At 41.6% G+C, this 16,648-nt stretch overlaps 1 protein-coding gene across 2 annotated transcripts in view; it reads left to right on the forward strand.

Moving 5' to 3' along the window:
- The window catches only part of LOC102292000 (teashirt homolog 1), a 31,712-nt gene extending 16,879 nt beyond the window's left edge, over positions 1 to 14,833 (forward strand). For both annotated transcript variants that reach the window (XM_042218903.1, XM_005917574.3), the window contains exon 3: positions 10,253 to 14,833. In XM_042218903.1, the coding sequence (XP_042074837.1) occupies positions 10,253 to 13,602 (3,350 nt within the window). In that variant the 3' untranslated portion in view covers positions 13,603 to 14,833. The remainder of the gene's footprint in view (positions 1 to 10,252) is intronic.
- Positions 14,834 to 16,648: the final 1,815 nt, after the last annotated feature.

A 16,648-nucleotide genomic window follows, 5' to 3' on the forward strand; every position in this document is an offset into this window, starting at 1 on the left:
GAATCTATATTTTATAACGTGTTTGGAAGCGAATGTACAAACACACATACCCACACATACACCCACATATATGTTTTCCTCGCAGCCAAAGAAGCCCCAGCCAAAGCTTCTCCTGTTGCCAGCAGCAGACCCGTTCTTCTTAATGAACGCTCATTGGCTGCCGAAAGGAACTCTCTTAGCTGGCAATGCAGCTTCATCTCCTTCCTTTCATATCTGTGCCACCGCATACACACAATAACCCATTTTTTCTCCTTCATTATGTCTCCCTCTCCACTCCTTCCCTTTTCCCTTCCCTCTCTCTCTCTCTCTATCTGTCCTGATCCTCCCTCCACCTCCTTTTACTCTTTCCATAGCCTGTTCATTTGTCTTCATAAGCCTAATTTATTTTCTCTGCCAGATGCAAGCTGACAGCCATCAGTCACTCTCCCACACATACTGACGCACACACCTGACCTCCTGACACGCAGACAAATACACTATGCGCAAATGCACAGCTCTTTTCTCACTTTTTTTTCATTTGCCCTGTCTCTATTACACACACACACATACAGACACACAAACACAGGCCATATTACCTCACGCTGCTCTGAGGTAAGCTCTGCAGTCACATACCCTCTGTTTTACCCCTGTCCTCCACCCCCTCCAACCCCCAAAACCCTCCCATTAACATTACTGAAGATGGATGCGTCTTCATAGCGGAGATTGATTGCGGATATAGAGTTATGGTGCCATTTATGTGTGTGTGTATGAGTGTGTTAGTGTTAGATGGAGGGCACTTTGGGAGGCGGTGCTGGGAGCTGAAATGCGAGGGAGGCAGGCTTTTCTCTCCTTTCCAGAACCTTCCAGCCGTTCGTTGTCTGTCCGCAGTCTGATATTGTGCTCTGTTGAAGGATTGCTTCCTCTCTTCCTGCTTCTCTCTCTCTCTGACTGTGAAGCCGTTCATAACCATTGTACACACACACATACACACACACACACACACACACGGGCATGCATGCATACTCGCACAGGCACAATTAGGGTGAGATGGCCACTAATACTAGTCCACTTTGAAAGCCCACTACATAATTTACTGACTTTCTCCAGGGACCCTTTCTCTACCCCTAATGCCCCCCCCCCATATCATTTTGTCTTTTGTCGCTTTATTGCTATGGTCATCAGGAAGTGGGGGGGAGTCCACACATACACCCTGTAAACTGCTGTGTGCTTCAGCTTTTTCTTTTGTTATATATTTTTTGTTACGCGTCTATGCTATTCATCATGCTTAAGTCCTAAACTAGTGTTGAAATGAAACAGTGGAACTTTGTTTAATGGAGCGCCAGACTTCAGCACTAACTCGTCACTCGAGCAGACAGAACGAAGAAAAAAATGTGGCGATGCATAAAGGATAACGGTTTTGATGGTGCACAATTGCTGGAATTTCCCTGGTGACACATGCAGTTAAAAGCACTAAAATGTTTGGGGACATTTGGCTGTCCTGAGCAGCCTCCTGCCCTGAGGGTTTGCCGTCCTAATTAAATTCCCTAAAGTGACTTTAGGGGTTTTTAAAGTTATAATTTCTTTGTCTGTCTGTTCGCATGTTGGGAAGGGATATGTAAGTCAGGTCTCTTAGGTCTGGTTCTTACAAAGCCCTCTGCATTATTGTGTTCTGAGCGCGTTGCAGAGACGTAGACAAGGGCAGAAAAGAGCTGATGAAATATTGTGATGCAGGCAGACAAAATAAAATCTGTGTGAGTCGCCTCACTGTCTTATACTAGACTGTTAAAAAGTTTCAAGCTCAGCTCACACAGCACTATAAAAGACAAATTGAGTTATTTTCAATATATTGGTCACAATTAGGGGGGTTTTCGTTCTACTATTTCTGTGTCCAATTTTACTTTATGCATCAAACACAATGAGAATTTTAGATTTTAGAGATGTACAGATTCTGTTTTATCTGAATTGCTATTATTGATTTTTGCTCAACTAGATTTTCTTTCTCAGATATAAACAGCATACACAATCAAAAATCAACTAAATTAATAAACTTTACAAATCGCCCTAAACTACAGTAAGGTGCAGGATCTCCTGTTAGGGAAACTTGGGAAAAAAAGTGTTCTGCAGCTGGAAAGAGGTACAGACGATTAACTGAAAATTAGTCGCTGTGCGCCACCTTTATCTGACACATTTCACCTTATCAAACCAAAGCAGGTGCAACACATTTATAGAACAAAACCCATGTCAACCAGCATGAATCAGACCAGCTCATAATCGGACATATGAAAGGTTATCACCGGTCCTGGCTGAGAAGTCACTGACCAATCAAGTGGTGCATCTTTAAATGCATTCATTTGGAATTCAAATAATGCTAAAAAAGTTCCCAATTAGGAAATTTCATGTGAATTCTCTGTTAAGTCATGTAGTAAAACAAATAAAAAATTGGTGCATGACTTGCTAGGATCTCACTTATAAATTACAAGCTTTAGATTAATTGTGCAACTTCACATACAGCACGTGCGTTCTTTTGCTAACATTTAATTTCTAATCAATTCTAATCTACCAGCCTTAGCTTAGCCCCTTTTCTGCTGTTCACGCACCTTTACATAGATTATACAAAATATGTTTGTTTATCATGTACCCATTATAGCTTTTATGTGTTGATCTTCTTTCTTGAATCCATAACATCCCAACTCAGAACCATCCAAAGAGTAAATGAATGCACTGTTAGACACCCGTCAATGGTACAGATACTTTATATTTCAAATAAACTGCTTGGGCATTTTGTCTCTTTAGCAAGAGTGTCTTGTTTTAATGAAATTGCGAACATTTTAGCAAATAAAATGCAAGGGATGCAGTAAAGTAGCCCAGTACAGAGGCTAGAGTAATTGTGAAATAAGTGCTAGCATGTTAGCAGTGTGCTACCTGTGTAAGGTTAGCTTATTGGCTACATTAAATCACCAACTACCCCTGCAGGTTTGTCACTTCCCCACATATCTTTGAGAACATGTTTTTGTGTTACTAAGCCATTAGGGTGCTTCTTCTCCTTTATTCTCTGCAGAGACTGAAAGATCAGATTCATGGAAGTGTGTGTGCATTTTTTTCCTCTGTGTTTCTGTTCCTTCTTCGTGTTTTGTTTCTTAGCAGTGTACAAAGTGGATGGCCTCTGTAAATTGAGGGGAGGGCTGACAGCACAGCGAAGGTTGATTGATGGCATATTGTGCAACCGGACTCAGCTAGACCAAACTGGTTAGGTGGTGACCCTGTTTTGGCCCTGTGCCCTTTTGGTTTCTTTCATTTTTTTTTTAAATTCTAGCTGTTTTTCTCCCTCTCCCTGTGCCTCACTGTCTACCTCTGTCACTTGCACACACTCAGATATACAGAATACATAAATAAAGACTTCTTCCTCTTGCTTCTTCTCCTCGAGCTTCCCTCATCTTCATTGTTGCACTTAAACTCGCCGTTGCTATCATTCTTTGTCCGCTGTTTCCTTTCTTCCTTCCTCAGCCCACTTTGTTTGTCAGCGCTCTTTCAGGACAGGTTTTGTCCCATGAGTCATATCGTCAGGGTTCATTTTACAGCCCTTATTCATATATTCTCTGTCAAAAAAAAAAAAACTTTTAAGAAGCACACCGGAGCCAGTGCTGCCTCTGATTTGGTGAAACTTCCCAGTCGCCAACCAGTTCTTGCCCGCAGAAGAGCTCATCAACAACCTTGTTTGACAAATTTAGGAGAGTTAACCTAAACACTGGGCACACTACTTTAAACTGTGTTTCATCCTGTTTTTTTCCTGCAGTGATTTTCTGCCTCTGTTCTCCACACAACCATAGTGATTTATGGTAATTATCCATCTTTGGGGTCATCCATCAACTGGTTGTTGCTAGGCAATGGTAGCAGCTGTTGTTTAGTCGGGGGAAGCTTTGCTGTCAGGGGCAATGCAGGTGAATTCAAAAGACGGCATCTATGAGGAAAAGACGGAGCTCTGTTATTTCACGAGCCTGTTGGTTTTGTGCTTCATTCCTTCGTTTTAGATTTAAACAGAACGCCTCTTTGTCAAAGCAGCGGCCACCCCCGATTAAACAAAAATTGAACAACTGCAGGAGATTAAAGATATTGCGCGTTCCCCAGAGGTGTGCACTGCAACAGAAGATTAAGACAATACAGGTATTTTCATTTTCACGAGGTTACAATTTAAAATGAAGCTTGTTTATGTGAAGAGAATAAAAATGGCAGAGGGGAAAAAAACGGTAGAGGAATTGATAATGTTTTCTCAAAAAGAGTCTGTTTAGCAAACGGCATCTGTCTGATACAGCCTACATTAAAACAGTTCTTGGCATACGTGGAGTAAATCTCACTCACATCATCTTTAATTAGCATTAGTAATGCTTTATCCGTACTTTGCCTGAAAACAAACCAGATGGTTCGAAATGTGTATGTAGCACCGGAGCAGTGTTCGATGGTTAGGTGTGTGTAGGGTTTGGAGGGAGGGGGTTGGCAGAAAACTTGAGCACAGAGGGCTTTAATCTGTGGCGGCAATGATCTAATGGCTGTTGTTTCCTCTTAGAACAAGCAGGCACTGACAGTCCGAGGTAAAGGTGATTTATAGACCACAGTCGGTGTCGCGGCGCGTCAAAAAACTGGCTCTCGGAAAAGCTGAACAAATAAGGAGCACAAAATGAAAACAAAGACGGGTGTAGAAATTCAAGAAAACTGGCAATGTTCTTCACATTTGTTTCTTTTTTTTTTTCTTTTAATCCATCACTGATCTATTATGTCAAATGAGTAAAACTCTAGTTAAAAGGCACTGGCTATGATTTAAAAAGGCTTTTAGCATCGTGAGTAACTGCAAACTGTTTGGAAAGGGTTAGGTTCATCATGCAGGGTCAGGCAGCCGTCTTATCAGTCGACTAGTCATGCTGCAGAAGTGGCGACCTCCCCAAAAACATCCATAACTGCAAGAAGAGCACAGACACCTGCAACAGATGGTCTGGCCCCTGTAGAAGCTGATCTCAACATCACTGTGTTGGTCTCAGATTACATTAAGAGAAACAGAAGACAGAAGCTCGCCTGTATCTACAGAAGCAAAGTGGCAAGTTCTTTGTGATCCTGGGTTCAGCATACCCTGAAAACCAAGCACTGATTTAATTTAGTTATTACCTTTTTTGGGAAAGTTAGTGGCCAAGAAAAATACGCGGGGCATCATTTTTGAAAGCATCCATTCAGGCTTAAATCTTTTGAGACATGTGAAAGCCAAGCCAGAAGTGTTCATTTATTTTTTCAGGACTGTAGCTCATCTGATATTGCTGTGGCTGACAACCACAACAATTGCCGTTTGCCCATACGGCCATCAGCGTGAAGAGCAGACCGGATGGGTTGCTTTGTTTTCCCCAACCAGCAGAGCTGTGGAAGCTGAGAAGGTGGATTTGTACAACACATGAGCTATTAGAAGCCCCTGAGCTATTGTGCCATATGGTGGACTATTCTATGTGGGTTAGGGGAGGGTGGAACCGAGGGGTGCTGTTAGGTAAGCTTTTTACGTGCCTGGCCGAGGAAGCTGTGGGTTATATTACAGCTCGCGCCTGGACCTGGTGTCACGAACTGGCTGTAATGTCAAACATGCCCTTGAGTTTAACCCGGTGAAGTTTCCTTTATCACATGTACAAAGGAGATATAATCATCAGAGAGAAACAGGTTACTACGCAGAAAGTTAATGTAGTGACGATCAACTCGTTTTTGGGTTCCACCTTTTTGTGAAAATTGTATAAAGAAATTTAAATACGTTGACAGAAACCAAGTTGGGCTGAGAGAGACTTTTGGTCTGTGCGAGTTTACCACAGCATTGTCCGCAGGCTAGTCCACAGAGAGTGTCAGGTCCTATGAAACCACAGCGGCAGCTACCCCAGACAGAAAAAAAATCTCAGGAATGAACAAGGATGGGAGAGAGCCGAGAGAGAGACAGAGATTGCCTGACATACTAAGCATTACCATAATTGGCTTTTCTACATGATAGGACAGAGGAAATAATAATGTCATTTTATTTACAGCCTTCTCTCTGCTGAAACACGCACACACTCATGCACAACGTACAGGTCAATGACACACACTGATCAGGCCTGTCCAAAGCCATCAGAGGTGAGTGGCAGGGAATGGAGGGGCCGGTGACAAAGCGAAACGGGAGAGAGAAATAAGACTGCCACGCCAGAGCTCCTGTTTTGAAGGGCCGCTAGACGCTGTGAGGGAGCCTCGGCGGCCGCCCTGCTGCGGGTGCAGCACTCCGCCACGTAGGGTAAATCAGGAGGCTGAAAGCTGGCGGAATTGGACATTAGCACTGCAAATGAGAGCCGGGATTGCCCTCTTCTCTGAGACAACATGAATAAATGAAGAAGGTTTAAAGGGAAAGTGTGTGCAGCGTGTGTTGTGTGTATGTACAAGTGACTGAGGAGGGAAAGAAGAGCTACGCTGGCTGTGGCAGTGTTGTGTCGCACTCAAGTTACTTAACAGCCGGTTAGGGAGTTAGTTTTATTATAGATTGATAAAAAGATAAAAAGATGTTTTTTAAACTATGAGGTTAAGTTAAAGAAGAGTAAAAAGTAAGACTACGTTAAGTTTAATATCAAAATTGTTTAACTTTTAGCATGAAGCTTCTTTAGCCATAGCTGTAATGCTTATGTGTGCACAGTCTTGGATTTTAGATATATTTGAGTGATGTATCCAAACATGGCAACGGTCACCAAAACTATTACTTAAGTGTTTATTCAGCCTTGTTATAACTTTGTGTTTCAAACTTGCATTAAAAAATATGAGGTTTTTCAATTGTGGACCTCACACGAGCTTATTGGCTTTAGGCAGGCATGTCGTTTTGGCAGAGGAGTGCAGGTTTGCATTGTGTGTGTGTGTGTTTGTGAGACTGGGGGATGTCCTACTGTGGTGTCACCTGTCTACAGCAGGAAATCCTGGACTTCGGGCGCAACAATAGTGACAGGCTCCTCTCCAGACACAGATGGCTTCGCTTTCCCCCCACTAGCCACATTGCATCTCTGCTTGCACCTGACACACTGTGACACTTGTGACACACACAAACACGCGTGCACACATAAAACTGATCAGCCACACCTAGCTTAGGCAAACACTCACACGCAATGACAGAAATGGCAGAAGCTGATTTCTCACACCTCTCTCACCTATCTGCTTTGCTGTTAACTTGTTTCGCTGTCATTTTTTTCCCCTGTCAGATATGCACACGCATAAATGCACGTACACATACACACACACACAAACACACACACCTCTTGTTCGCTGGCCTAAACACATCTTTTTTTTCCTCCTCTCTTTTCAAAACTTCCCCTCTTTTCCCTATCCTCACTGACAGCACAAAGTGGGCTTACGTTTTTGACTGACAACCACAACAGACACTCCCCCCCCCTTCCCCTCCCTCCCCTCCCCCCCCCACCCCCCGTTTTAATCCCCTCCCTATCCCTCCCTCCCTCCTCCCGTTTCCTCTTTTGTTCTGAGTGACGCTCGAAAGCCGCCATGTCAGCATCTTTTCCATCTCTGATTGCCTTATTAGCCGGCGGTGGCACCCCCAGCTTTACTGACACAGATGGTGAAGGAGCAGGCTTGAGCAAAGGGGGGGGGGGAGAAAAAAAATGGCTGACTTGTGTTTGTTGTTGTTACTTTCCCCTCCCACCTCTTCTCAGGCTTGTTTGTGTGGACACTGACACCTCAGGCTGACACTGACACACTCCTGACACTGATGCCTGTCAAGGCAACATACGGAGGATAGCAGGGAAAGGGAAGAATTTAGTGGTGGTGTGCCTTCTATGTGTGTGTGTGTGTGTGTGTGTGTGTACTGCTGTCAGGTTTCTCTCACTTGGTCTGCTGATTTGTCTTTAACTACTTTCACAACTTTGAATGGGTTCACTTTTGCATTTATTTCAATGCAGCAGGCTGCAGCTTGTTAGGGAGAAAAGGAAGAGTTCAAAGAAGTCCGTGCAGCTGCTTTGGGAAAATGTTTAATTCTTCTTTTAGTGATTAAATGAAAAAAATACTTCAGTATATCCTGTGGACAATTAAGAGCACACAGTTGGGAGCAAGAGGAAGAATGTATTTTGATCATGCACTGTTTCTCACACACACACACACACACACACCGGGCAGCTGTAGGACCTCCAGCTTTTCCCAGGCAGCAGTAACTGGCACCTCACAAACATCAGGTATTATGTCCATTCCGATTATGGGATAGAGAGCTACACACTGTTTGAAGCTGACAGCACATCTGCCTCCTCACTGGAGACTGATTCTGGCATCTCAGACAAGCATCTTACGAGGGATGGATTGGAAAAGGTGCCTTAGCATATTTAACCCTAGATTCTTCCCTGCCTCGGTGTAATGTTCCCCTTTTAATCTACCTCCCTGTTTTTCCTTATTATTTTTTTAGACAAAGACAATAAAAAGTGAATTTTAATTCACATATCACTTTTTTCCCTCCAAGCTGAATTATGGGCAGTTATTTGGCGGGAGAAGGCAGCCATTTCCATTGATACTATAATTTTTTCTTTCCTCTTTTAAAATGGCACACTTGATGCTGTGAGTACTCAGGGAGCACAGGCAGTAACAACACGGCTTGTCATGTCCACTGGCCATTTCCTAGCATCACGCTGTGAGGACTTCCACAGCCGATGCCAAGTTGACTTCAGCCAACCATGGCTTGGCAAGGCTGATGCAGCTGGCATTTTACTCCACTATCTCTTACTTGTGAATCCATAGTATGTGCGGCATGTTGGAAGAACTGAACAAATTAAAGTCAGGAATAGATCTGTGGTTGCTGAACAGCAACATAATAGACAATGAAGACTATGTTGCTGTGGGCTTTGTGCTGTTTGGCATCTAAATTAAGTGGATAAGCTGTAATATTTGCACGAATGCTGTAATGTTTTTTAAAAAGAACTTCTAAATGAACATTCACTAAAAAGTCATTTATCTATCTTAGTTTATTTTCCCTGTTTTGTTTTGTTTTAAACTTGAATATGTCAGACTCTCTTCATTCATTGGATTACTGTGGTTTTGTAATTATGGAAATAGATCATTTCCATAATTCATTGTCATTGTAGCAAATAAATGATGGACCAGGTTGTTCCCCTACTCGTGTGACTGCACTGACCTGGAGTATTCCGCTCTCAAACGGAGAGGTTTACTGGAAAAGGATCAAAAATAATTTGTTGTGGACTTTTATAAATAAAAATCAGATCAAAACATTGGAAATATTGGAATTTCTGATTGTTCTTGATTGCATCGTTGCTTGGCTGTTTTTATGCACAGTCGAGATTCTCCGCCTCTTTGCTCAGTTTTTCCCTCACATATTTTCTTTTAACCGTGCTAGACTAACTTTGGTGCACACCCTGTTTTGATTCGCTCTCTAAAATAAGTGATATTGGCTCCTTTCCCCACCCTCTTTAAGCAAGCTTTCTTATTATTGGCTGCCACTCACAAACAGAAGTGTATATATATATGTATTTATATAGTGCCAAATCACAAGAGTCACCTCAAGGTTCTATGTTACTATGACTCGGTACTATTACTCAAAATCAACTGTGTGGCTGAGATGACCTTATTAGGGATACACCCCCTTTTTGATGTCATGCAGAGCTAGGAGTATAAAAGCTGTCTGCAGCAGAGCATTTAAAGCCCTCTGAAGCTTCAGCTCTCAGGTGTTACTTCTTATTATATGCACCTCGTCATTGTAAACTTTGTTCATGTTTGGTATGATTAGCCACCATTGTACCAGTGTGTGTTTATGTAAGACATATAATAAAGAAAAGAACAGACTACTTTAAATCTTAAACTGTGAGGCCTTGCACACTTTTTCCTTTCGTTTGTTATATGATTAGCAAAAGCGTGTCTTTTCCATTGTGGAGTACTACCACAGAATATATATAATCTTCTCTGCCTAATTCAATTTCTTTTCTATGTTTTTGCTTTTTTTAAACTTGGTGGATAAATTTCTTGAGTCATGTCTGCTCCTTGCCCAAGATAGTGTTCAACAGTTCCATTTGGCAGTGCAGTGAAGAGGACTATCTGTCATTGTCAAGACATGGATGTTTGCCACTTTATTATATCTTTGTCCTCTACAGGGACTATTGACAAAAATCTCTTAAGGATTATTGCATTCACCACCTGCATATAGGGAGGGCCAGAGGTGTATTCTTGTGTTCAAGTGTATTGATTTGCTAAGACATTTGTATCTAATCTCGGTTTTCCTCCTTGCTTTGTTTTCCAGCTTATGGACCTGAAGATGAATTCAAGGGTGGCAAAGCCGATGAAGAGGAACATCTTCTGGATGATGGCCTTTCCCTGGATGGTCAAGATGCAGACTATTTTTTCAATGATGAGGAAGACGCAAGAGATCGTTATAGCTGCCAGAACTCTCCACTCAGCAATGGCACTAACCCAGATGCTGGGTATGCTTCTCCCCTCAGCACTACCAGTGATCAGCTGGTGGACCTTAAGACTGCCCCCTCCTTAGGTGATCCGGACAGGGTGGAGGAGAAGCTGGGGGAAGGTAGTGAATCCATCAATGGCCTTTCACTACAGGACAGTCTGGAAAAGATGAAAGCCGTCTATGCAAACCTGATCTCGGATGCCTCTTGGTCCAATGTTGCTCTGGACATGCTTAAAAATAAACAAGGAAACAGTATTTCAGCAAGCAATGGCAGTGGGAGCAATCACAAAGGGAGCAATGGATTCCTGAACAGTCATAGCCCGGGAAATGTCCATGTAAAGAACAGATGTAGCAGTAACAACACTTCAGTAACAACAAATATTACCACCAGCAGTACCAGTGCAAGAACAGTGTCGAGTAACGGCAACAGTGGCATCAGTGTAAGCTCTGGCAGTACAGGAGTAGCATATGATTGGCATCAAGCAGCCTTGGCTAAAACTTTGCAGTATAATCCGTATCAACTCCTTCCTGAGCCCAGCCTTTTCAGCACCGTGCAGCTTTATAGGCAAAACAACAAGCTGTATGGCCCAGTGTTTACTGGAGCTAGCAAGTTTAGGTGTAAGGACTGTAGTGCTGCCTATGATACTTTGGTAGGCCTAACTGTACATATGAACGAGACTGGCCACTACCGAGATGACAACAAAGATGCAGAGGATGATCGAAGCAAGAAGTGGTCCAAGCCACGAAAACGTTCCTTGCTGGAGATGGAAGGCAAAGAAGATGCCCAGAAAGTTCTGAAATGCATGTACTGTGGCCACTCTTTTGAATCACTGCAAGACCTTAGTGTTCACATGATCAAAACAAAACACTATCAAAAAGTGCCTCTAAAAGAACCAATGCCAGCCCTCACCTCAAAACTGGTCCCCCCAACCAAAAAAAGAGCGTTTCAAGACTTGATGTCGCCGAGCTCACCAGAGTCCGTCTCATCTGGCATACACCTGGGAGAATCTCCAAAAGACCAAAAACTGGCCAATCCTTATGTCACTCCTAATAATCGATACGGTTACCAAAATGGTGCTAGTTATACTTGGCAGTTTGAGGCACGAAAGGCACAAATTCTCAAATGCATGGAATGTGGCAGTTCGCATGACACCTTGCAACAACTGACAGCCCACATGATGGTCACGGGACACTTTCTTAAAGTCACAAATACAGCATCTAAAAAGGGGAAGCAGCTAGTTTTTGATCCTGTGATTGAAGAGAAAATACAGTCGATTCCCTTGCCTCCCACTACCACACGGCTCCCACCGCCCAATGGTAAGCCACACCCTGACTCCCCATTGCAGCCCTCCAGCCCTGAGGAGAAACACGAAGAAAAGAAAGATGAAGATACAGAGGACGAGAAAACTGAAGTTAGGGAACCAGAGAGACAAATAAAAGAAGAAAAAGAAGACCTCCCTGAAAAAACAGACAAACCTGAAAGGGCCAGGTCATACCAGTACCTTACAGAAGAAGATTTAGAAGAAACACCTAAAGGTGGGCTGGACATCCTGAAGTCTTTAGAGAACACAGTTTCAAGTGCTATCAGTAAGGCCCAAACAGGTACACCAACCTGGGGTGGATACCCCAGCATTCACGCTGCCTATCAGCTCCATGGATCTCTGAAGCCTTTGCCCTCATGTGCACAGGTTCAACCTTTGTTCAGTAGCACTAGTTTGAAGGTAATGTCCTCTGAGTTAGGCTCTCTGATCCATTCCCCAAATAGCCCCTCTCCACCCCCAAGTCACAAGAGCAATGTGCTGGCCATGGAAGAGCTAGTGGAAAAAGTTACAGGGAAAAGCTTAGTGAAGAATGAGAAAGAGGAAAAACCTGTAGAGAATAAGTGTAGATCTGCAAAGTCACCAGTGCTAAATTCTAAGGACAAACAGGCTTCACCGTATCCTGAAAACCTCTCAAAGATACTGAAGGACAGTGAATTGGAGGATCGGAATGAGCTAAAGGGCAAAGAAAGAGAGCAAACAGAGAGTAAAATAAATATAAAAATAAAAACTGAAGCGGATTCGCCCAAAAAGACAGTAAGCAATGGCTGCAGTAACCTGAGCATCATCACTGATCATTCACCAGAACAATCCCTTGTTAACCCTCTTAGTGCTTTGCAGTCCGTCATGAACAACCACTTGGGGAAAGCGGCAAAAGTGTCCACACCCTTTGTAGACCCATTTGCAATGCTTTATAAGATCAACAACTCTGCCCAGATTAAGCAAACAGATCCTATGAGTCACTACCACAATGATGACGACGTCAATGATGATCAGCCCATCGACTTGACAAAATCCAAAAACAGCAATGGAAGCACAGCTAAGGGGACTCTTGCGACACCTAACAGCAATGTAAACAACACCAAGCCGGTCTTCAAAGATTTCTCTCAGACATCATCGCCACCTCTAAGAGAAAATGCTTTGATGGACATTTCAGACATGGTGAAAAATCTGACGGGTCGTTTAACACCAAAGTCTACAACCCCATCTTCCATCTCAGAGAAATCCGATATCGATGGCTGTACTTTGGAGGATGGCATGGAAGAGCTATCTCCCATTCAAAGACGGAAAGGCAGACAGTCAAACTGGAATCCCCAACACCTCCTGATTCTTCAGGCCCAGTTTGCCTCCAGTCTTAGAGAAACCCCGGAAGGAAAGTTTGTAATTAGTGACTTAGGACCCCAGGAACGGGTCCACATCTGTAAATTCACTGGTCTCTCAATGACTACTATCTCACATTGGCTGGCCAATGTAAAATACCAGTTAAAGCGGACAGGGGGAACAAAGTTCCTAAAAAACATGGACTCTGGCCAGCCTCTGTTTTTGTGCAGTGACTGTGCTTCCCAATTCAGGACTCCTTCGTCCTATATTCACCATTTGGAGTCCCACCTTGGTTTTACCCTAAAAGACCTTTCGAAGCTCTCCATAGACTTAATAGAGCAGCAGGCCGTCAGCAGAATAGAGGACAAGACTTTTAGTTCACCTGGACTCACAGAAGAGGACACTGCCTCAATATATCAGTGCAAACTTTGCAATCGGACATTTGTGAGCAAACATGCAATCAAATTGCATCTTTGCAAAACACACGGAAAATCACCAGAGGCTCATCTCATCTTCGTGAAAGAGCTGGAAAAGTTCGATAAACAATGAAGTCAAATAAAGCCGATAGCATGACAGATAACTGTTGCACTATGACTCTAAGCTACAATCTGTCGTAACAGATAGTGCCAAAGCTGTATTTTTACAACACGTGAAAATCGCAGGAGCTTTAATACCGCACACGGTAATTTTTCAGCTAATAAAACATGGCAGGAGCCTGCACTACAGAGGCTCTAGGCCATACAGTAAACAGTGAATTTTTTGGGTGACAAATTAAAGTAGCGATGGCACTACATAGTCACTGACAGATTGTTGCTTTCCTAATGCACTGCATCTTATCTGAGCCTTTAAAAATGGTCCACCTGTTGTTTTACAACTAAACCATGCTCTTATTTCGATCACTGTTTCAGAATCATTTTCTAAGATAAATATATTTCAACACGACTTGCATATTATTTATGAGACAGTTTGTGCATGTTTTCATGTAAACCAGTGAGTGTATTATGTCTTATGAAAATTTCAGTCATGACAACAAAACTGAAATACCCGTTTAGCAAATTTTGGATACAGCTGTTTATGTAAAGGTATATTGGGAAAGAATAAGAGTGTTTTAAAATGTTAAGGTGATTTCAGCACTTTAAGTGTCAACTGATGAAGAATTGTACGAGTAAAAAGGACAACACATTACTCTTTTTAGTTTTTATGCCCTCGACAAACATTTTGGGGAGCTGATCATAAAATTGTTCGGTTTGCCATCAAATCACAGTAAGTTTTGCAAAATATTTAGGATATTTGTTTATCTAGTAAAATATCATTTCCTGGTTGTTTCAACGTGTACAGTATTTGCTTTTGAAGGCTACCAATTTTATCATTGTGAAGCTACAGTTGTAAAGTTAATGAAGTTTAAAACTTACTGTATAAATAATCAGCAAGTATGTATACATGTATGTCAGCATATCTTGCTCTTTAAAGTTCTGCATTATTTGTACTGTGTGCATTTTTACAATGTTATTTTCTACACAAATGTGAGGCAGGGAGGCTGTATAAAGCTACAGGATCGTGTTGGACCACGACGTCCTTTTTTCAGTAACCAGTAGGTCCCTAGGTGTGGTCTACATAACGTGACAGAACTTACTGGCATCTGTTCTGATGCTTGGAACTGTATATAACATTTAAAAAAAAACATTCTTCAGTGACTAATTTCCAGGTTTTGTCATCAACCCAGTTATTCAGAATGGCATTCTTTTATTCTCAGTTGTAAAATAAATTCCATGTCCTGGAATAAGATGCAGTGTTGTCTGAGTGATTTTCAGAAGAGTATAACACAGATAAACATGACTCCACAAACATTTTTTCACTATTTTTGCTGAACTTATATATTGAAGTTCCATCAATTTAATTTTTTAAACCTAATATGCTCATCAAAACACATCCGTGTTTGTCCAGGGAATTTCGAGCAGGACAAAATCCAAATAGGACCTTTGTTATCCCATATGGAAAAGAAATAGTAAAAACTTATATGATTTACTCATGAAAGTGGCCACTTTCTCATTACTTTCATATATTGTTTTAGTAAGTATCCAAAACATACAAGTTTCATTATATAATTTTTCAAGGGATCTTATATGTGTTTTCACTCTTGTGTGCTTTTCATACAAGTTTCACACAAGACAGATACAAACTTTATAAGATTTATATATATCTTTTCCATATGGGATGGCTTCAAAATAATAGCTCTTTGATGAGAGAGGTTGACAGTTGGCTTTTGTAACAGACTTGCAACCAAAGATAGCCAGGAACAAAATTCTAACCGCAGTGTCTAAAAGTAGTACGATGAATAGTAGATGAATAGATGGAAATTAGAAAAATATTGGTGATTCCAACAAAAATGAAAATCTAGTTGTGGTGAGTTAGCAAAAGCTAAAGTAAAGTCCAGGGACTGGAAATGGGTCACTTTTAGTATTTAGGCCCGGATCATTTCCTGTTACAAGCTGGAAACAGTGGCGAAAGCTAATAATTATGTTAACAAATAGTTCATCAATGTAAAATTTAGGGAATATTTGTAACAACAGACCTACTCATATACTTAACTAAGCTAAACGTGGACATTTTAAAGATGCTAACCAAGGCTAAAGCTGTACAGAGCTCAGAGCCAGCTGTTTGGAATGAGCCACTGATCAAACCAGTTGTTTTGTTATATAAATATTTTCCATCTGGTTTTTGTTTGTAAGGGTAAAATATGTCACCTATAGTAAAGGCGGGTGTACAGCAACTCATTTTCATTTAATTATTTATACTTCTTTCCAGTAGCACAGAATTGCATTTTCATTTTTTGTCAGTGAAAGAAGCTCAGTGAAATGAACCAAATGAACCAAACTACAGTGCCCTGTAGTCTGGTTCATTTCTTTTATTGAAAAAAACTAATAAAAACCCACCATTTTTTTTTCACATTGACACTTAAACGTGATCCCCGGGGAATGAAAATGAGAATTGAAAAAAGTGGAATTTATAATAAATCTGTTTTATACATGCACTGTCACACATACAGGAATTATTAACATCTATATGTCTATACATTTTATTCAGATTGGCTCTCCTGTTAAGGAGGAGATAAGTTAGACATGTTTATTAGGGCTGTGTTGCACAGTGTGGCTTACAATAAACTTATACGACTTCTAAAATCTTGCTCCAGACATCTTAAGCTCTCTACAACAGGTTTCAAGGATGCAGTGTTATCAGTCATGTTGCAGGGTCAATATTTTTTTATGCTCAGTTCCTGATTTTTAAAGATGGGGCCAGACTGAATTGGGTAAGCAGTGTAGGTTTTGTCCGCTGCTGATTCAAACTGAAGAAAGTGAGCCACATTTTTTTTTTCCAGTGATACATTTTTTGACAAATCTTCAAAAGTGTGTTTAAGTTAGTTTTTTGTAACCTTTGGACATTGTTTCGGTTAACTTAGAACTGCTATAACAACAAAATAACAGGTTTCTAACATTCTGTGTCAATAATGACCGAACTTCTCCTCTAACGTAACGTTTCATATTCTTGTTGAGCCCATCCATTACAGTATATACAAGCAGCTGTTCAGAGAATTAAA

The sequence above is a fragment of the Haplochromis burtoni genome, unplaced genomic scaffold (assembly GCF_018398535.1).
Source record: "Haplochromis burtoni strain Fernald_Lab_line unplaced genomic scaffold, NCSU_Asbu1 Contig_25, whole genome shotgun sequence".
NCBI classification, from domain to species: Eukaryota; Metazoa; Chordata; class Actinopteri; order Cichliformes; family Cichlidae; genus Haplochromis; species Haplochromis burtoni.